The sequence below is a fragment of the Arachis stenosperma genome, chromosome 1 (genome assembly GCF_014773155.1).
Source record: "Arachis stenosperma cultivar V10309 chromosome 1, arast.V10309.gnm1.PFL2, whole genome shotgun sequence".
Classification (NCBI taxonomy): domain Eukaryota; kingdom Viridiplantae; phylum Streptophyta; class Magnoliopsida; order Fabales; family Fabaceae; genus Arachis; species Arachis stenosperma.
The window spans coordinates 126,866,573-126,872,985 of record NC_080377.1 but is presented as its reverse complement, the minus strand read 5'-3'; the positions used below and the strand labels follow the sequence as shown (position 1 = coordinate 126,872,985).

General features: G+C 40.0%; 1 protein-coding gene across 1 annotated transcript; it reads right to left on the bottom strand.

Annotated features, from left to right (window-relative positions):
* Positions 1–1,995: 1,995 nt before the first annotated feature.
* On the bottom strand, positions 1,996–4,585 carry LOC130971722 (DEAD-box ATP-dependent RNA helicase 21). Its single transcript, XM_057897128.1, has one exon. It carries the CDS (start codon positions 4,371–4,373, stop codon positions 2,202–2,204), a length of 2,172 nt encoding a protein of 723 aa, XP_057753111.1. The 5' UTR covers positions 4,374–4,585; the 3' UTR covers positions 1,996–2,201.
* Between the last annotated feature and the right edge of the window lie 1,828 nt (positions 4,586–6,413).

The following is a 6,413-nucleotide window of genomic DNA, read 5'->3' as shown; positions in this document are numbered from 1 at the left end:
TCCTTATTAACTTCCAACTTTCTCTTGATGACGTTATTTGCAATGATCGATGGGATCTTAGCAAGCTCTATTCTCCTCTTCCTCATCATATCCATATGTCTCTAATTGAGTTGCATGTTTCTAGTAACAACCATTATGGCCTAGGGTGGGTTTGGGTTGCTGCCTCAACAAAGGAATATTCTTCTAGAAGTGAATATCTTGGCTGACGAAAAGAAAATTCCAATGGAATGAAAGTGAAGACTGGAATTGGTTATAAAAGACTTTCATCCTGGAGAATACTTCTCAAAATACTTCTCTTTTGAATACTCTGATAGATATAGTACTGACTTAGGCGTCAGAGATAGATAGTTAAAATTATAATAATTTTAGTTGTTAATCTTAATTTTATACATACATACATATATATATATATATATATATATATATATATATATATATATATATATATATATATATATATATATATATATATATATATATATATATATATATATAGAGATGAATAGTTAAATTATTGGAACATTAATATTCTAGAAAACGAGAATTTTCAAGTGTTCCAAAGAGAAGCTTCCTATATTATATGTTAGTAGTATTTAATATAGAGTTTTATGCATACCCAAGTACATAATACATATCATCATATGTAATATGTTCGATGTAGTTGAATCAAATAATCATGATGATACAAAGAAACACAGAAGTGTACGTACGGAATGTCCTGAAACAACAATGGGCTTTCTTGTCGGAGTAGATGACAAGTTTGTCTTAAATATATGTATGGCATGAGATTCTCTCATTGACTTGGCAGCGCCGCAGTGGCGTCTTATGCTCTTCTGTTATCTTGTTACCGAGTCAAACGAGGGAAGGGATGCATTTCTTGCGATGCCTTAGTATTCATCTAACATAGTAGCAGCAGTACTTGTGTACTCTACTGAATATTGTGATTTAAACCCACCAGTCTCCACATCATTATCATAACAGTCAACATCAGTTTAGATTTTAGAACAAGAAAAACACAATCTTGAAGGGAAACTTTATTTGTTTATTTATTTTACAAACAATTCAGGCAACAAATCATGATGGTGAATGGTGATTTTGCTCGGGCTAGAAATCATTACTCTACAACAATAATATTGGATGCATCTTTGAAATGCAGTGAAGTTATTTGTTCCACTAGTTGAAGTAATTTACTTGGATGAGCCTCAATGGATCTCACAGTAACAGTAGCTTAAAAGTGGACTGTGCTGTACTTGAGACATGTTCTGCAATCTGCATCAACATCATTTACCCGTGGCCGTTGCTTGCAAATATGTTTATTTTGAGGACTTTTGCATAATTAGTATTGTGACAGATTGATGATCTCTTTAGTGCAAATGATGGAAACTCTGGTTATTTTCTCATTCGCCGTTCCTTGTGGATCCATGGCATTATAGTAAATAGTAAGTTTTCATGCTTCCCTAACAGGGTCAAGGGCTCACACACATGCAATTCGTCAAAGTTTCGCGAATATTATTTACCAGTGTGTATAACTTGTACATGCTGAAGTGAACGCTTCCTAAGGGGTGAATTGTGTTACTCTAACCTCTGAAACTTCACAAAGAAGACAGTAGTAGCGAAATCAGAAAGTTGGCTTGCAGTTTCACGGCAAATTAACACCCACCAAAAGATAAAACTGGGGCAATGGAGTAACACGTAATGGGTTAATAGCCGAGGGGAAGAAAAGTGAAACTAACCGAAACGGAAGCACGCGTAACACAAGATGGTTAGTATTTTACGCGCACACAACCATAGCCCATTCATACTTTGACATAATCATATTTTCAGATGCTGGCTTTAAGTCTTGACCAGAAGTCCAGAACCAAAACATATAATAACAAGTGGTAACAGATATTAAAAATAAGACAGCAACGCTTATAGCACAAGAATCTGAGGACAAAAATTAAAACCAAGGAGCAAAAATAAGTTGTTGTCCTCATCTAAAATTACCCATTCCTGTTAGAAATAATAAGCAGGATAATAACTCTGAGCTCTTGCTAAGTTGAATACGGATACAGTAATAATAACAATAACAGAATAAAAGTCTGTTGTACCTAAAATTTTATACAAGACCCGCAAAATGCTCATGCTCATGCTCATGCTAATTGCTGAACAAAACCTCGTATGACCTGCAAAGCGGATTCCCATGAAGCCAAAAATGTTGTCTAATGTGCAAACACAGTGTCATTTCGTCTAGGTGGTCTGTCGGGAATAGTCCCTGGCTTGAACTTGGAGGCTTCGTGCCTTGCCAATTCAGGTGGAACAGGGCTGTTGCTTTGAATAAGCATCTGTTTGAGGTCATAGAAGACATCAGTGTCCTGAAGAGTGAGGAATGTTGTTGCCACGCCAGTCTTTCCTGCACGACCGGTACGCCCAATGCGATGCGTGTACATTTCAATGTTCCCAGGCATATCATAGTTTATCACATGAGCCACATCGGGTATGTCAATACCACGTCCGGCAACATCTGTGGCAACAAGAACATTGTATCTCTTGGTCCTAAACCCTTCCAGACTAATCTCTCTCTGCTCCTGCGACTTCCCTCCATGCAATGTAGTCACACGATACCCTTCCTTGTCCAAATTCTTGGCAACCATATCCGCATTCTTCTTGGTGTTAACAAACACAATTGCCGTCTTGTCATTAAGCTCATCAAGCAACCTTTGAAGCTTATGGAATTTCTCAGATTCCTTCATCATTATTACATGTTGGCTGATCAAGTCAGTTGCCTTTCCAGCAGTGCCAATGGTCACCACAACAGGATTCCTCAGATACTTCCTAGCAAGCCTCTCCACTGCCGGGGGCATCGTGGCACTGAACATATAAGTGGTCCTATAAATCTTCTTCTCATCAAGCTCCTCATCTTCATTCTCAGGTTTCAAGTTGCTGGAAGGCATGGCATCCAAGACACCCATCACCTGTGGCTCAAAACCCATATCAATCATGCGATCCGCCTCATCGAGAACAACATAATTGCATTGGTTCAGCACAGCATATCGCCGCTCTAAACAATCTATCAAACGACCTGGAGTAGCAATGACAATCTCACAGCCTTGCCTAATCTTAAACCCTTGTTCCTCAATGGACTGACCACCAACAATGGAGACAACCTTAATACCCAAATACTGAGCAAACTTAACAGTCTCATCCTCAATCTGCTGGGCAAGCTCGCGAGTCGGAGCCATAACAACAGCATAGGGACCCTCGGCCTCATTCTCCTCACTCATGGGGGGAAGCCTAGTAATGTAACTCAACATGGGAAGAACAAAAGCAGCAGTCTTACCGGAACCGGTCTCGGCAATGCCAATGACATCACGCTGCTGCAAGCCAAGGGGAATTGCAGCCATCTGAATGGGGGAAGGGGTCTTGTACCCAGCCTTCTCCACCGCCTTCAGAAGCTCATTGCTGAGCTTGCTCTCTACCCAGCTCCGCATGGGGCGCGGTATCTTGGAACCCTTGTAGGAGATGTTGTAGTCCTCCCTGAAGATACGCCAATCCCTCTCCGTCATTTCCTCAAGCTTCTTCTCGCTCCAATGGCGGTCAACCCTCATGTCGAAGGTGTCGTAGAGGTCGGCAGCAGCCTCCTTGCGGCGCTGGGCATCGGCCTCCTCGGGCTTCTCCTCCACGCCGTCCTTGCGACGGATCTGCTCGCGCATCTCCTTCTCGTTCTTGGCGGCGAGCTTCTTCTGCTCGCGGCGGTCCATGCCGGCGCGGAAGCCGCGGCCGAAGAGGAGCTGAGCCTCGTGAGGGTTCTGGTAGAGGGAGTTCATGTCGCGAGATGTGTCCTCGGTGTTCTCCCAGTCGAAGGAGAAACGAAACTTCTCGCTGGGCTTGATCACGCGCTTCTTCGGCTTCTTCGAACCAAGGTACTGTTCTTTGATGGATTCGAGCTCCTTCTCGCGCTCCCGCTCCGCCAATTTCTCCAACCGTGCTCGTTCCCGAGCCCTACTTTCCTCTTCGCGCTCCCTCTCTCGGTTCCGTCGCTCCGCCTCGCGGTCCCGATCGCGTGCCCTATCGCGCTCCCGTTCCCGTTCCCGTTCTCGTTCGCGGTCTCTGTCCCTGTCCCTATCCCTATCCCTGTCCCTGTCACGGTCGCGGTCGCGGTCGCGCCGATCGGAGTCAGCGGAGGGTTTGGAATCGGCCGCAGAATCGGAGGAAGGTCGATTACGAGAAAGGAGCTGCTCTTGGCGGCGCTTCTGGTTGGCGATTTCCTCCTGACGGCGCTGGAGTGCCAATTGCTCGCGCTGGGCTTTGGTAAGGAAGACAGGCTTGGATGATGCGGCGGAGTTGGTGGCGGCGGCGGGGGGTAAGGTGACGTCATCGATTGAGGGTTTCATGGCAGTTGGCTGTGCTCCTATGAAGTAACAGAAAAGGAGGAAAAGGGATCGCTTGGTTAATTGCAGGAGGGGACAAGAGAACACACCAAAAGACAAGAGTAGCTCAACACCAACGATCAAAGATTCCACACTCTTCCTTCTATGTTCTTTCAGTGTCAATCCTTTCCCCCTCCCTTTCCAGTTTCTTCTCCTCCTTTTTTTGTTTGATTTCTGAAAAGAACAGAGTTCAGGCCCATTTTATAACAGAAATCATATATTGCCATTTGGGTCCATATAGCTTTTAAAGTCCATTAAAATATGATGTTGGACTAAAAAAAGAAAAAAACATACAGGATGGTTTTGACTTTTGATTAACTTGCCTCATTACATCATCAAAAAAAAAAAAAAAAACCTGCCTCACTACCAACCAACTTGGGTTGGTCGAGTGGTGAGCTCACTCTTGTGCATGCAGCAACCTATTAATCAGCGGCAGACCCTTAAATAAAGCTCAAATCTACGACGTATTAGTCATTAACCTGTCGAATTGGGAGATACTGTAAAAAAAAAAAAAAACTTGCCTCATTACCTCCTAATATTTAATTGCTTATGCTGCTATGCTTGTGATTCGTCTTGTGAGTTGTGATTTTATACTCCTCTAAATCACATAATGTATTATGTTATAAGTATGATTAAGAAATAAGAGGAGTACTACACATATAAGTCATTTGGTTTATAAGTCATACCAGTTGGGAGAAACTTAACAAAAAGCACGCTGGTCATATACGATTTCCATGGCGTGTTTCGTGTTCCTCCTTCTCCTCCTCCTCTTCCTTCTTCTTCTCCTTCTTCTTCTCCTACTCTTCTTCTTCTTCCTCCATGAAAACGAGTTTCTTGTCAAATTTGTTCGATCTTCTTCGTGCATTCTCTCTTTGCATTTTCATTCGTTGTTTTATTTGCGTTTATGATTGGTATTCTTGCTTCGTTTTTTTTTTTCGATTTTCATAGTTTCTAAAATCAAGCTTTGAAATCGTTTTGAAGATAATGGAACTTCAGAAATACACCCAAACGATTACAGAAATACACCCAACCGATTACAGAAATTCACCTAAACGATTATATAAATACACCCAAAGGATTACAGAAATACACCCAAAGGATTACAAAAATACATCCAAAATTCGTTGAAGTACACCTTATGCATAATTTAGAACTCTTCCTCTTTCTCCTCCTCATCTTCTGCAGCTTCTTCTTCTTCTTCATTTTCTTATTTCATATTCTCATAATTCTTTTTGGGAGGAAAAAATCAAACAAAGAAGAAAAAAATACATAATGTTGCAAAATCAAAAGAAGAATGAGGAGAAACACGACGATGAAGATGAAACACTTCAAAAACGAAGAAGAAGAAGAAGAAGAAGAAGAAGAAGAAGAAGAAGAAGAAGAAGAAGAAGAAGAGGCATTGAGAAAGAAAAAGAAAAAAAATAAATAACTTGTATGACTTGTATGAAAAAACGCTTGTACGTGAAAAATTCCTAAGAAGTAATTATATGAGAAAATTATTTTAAACCAGTTAACAAAATTATTAAGAAAGATTAATTTTTGTAATTTTAATAAAAAAGACCAAATATTTTCTATAAAAAAATAAATATACCCGTAAGTTATTTTTTAACATATATTTTCTATAATTATCTATTATACTTAAATTTGGTTTCCATTAAATATAATTACTTACATTTTATACTTATTGTTGTTCGAATAATGTCACTGCTGCTTAGACCATTTTCAGCAGGGAACTCATCCCAATTCCTGTTTATGGCCCACTTGTCATAAAAAGTAACTCCACATCAGCTTTTACGTCATAAATAGTAAATAGAAACTCAAAACATCTCTCTCTTTTCCATTAGGAGGAACTAACTTTAGTCCCTGTTGTGGTCCCACTTAATTAATTAATTAATTAAAATAATTGAACTTAATGTAATTAATTTTTTTCAATAATATAATTTAAATTTATTAAATTTAAAAATAATTCACTATTAAAAGATATCAATATTAAATAAATTCATA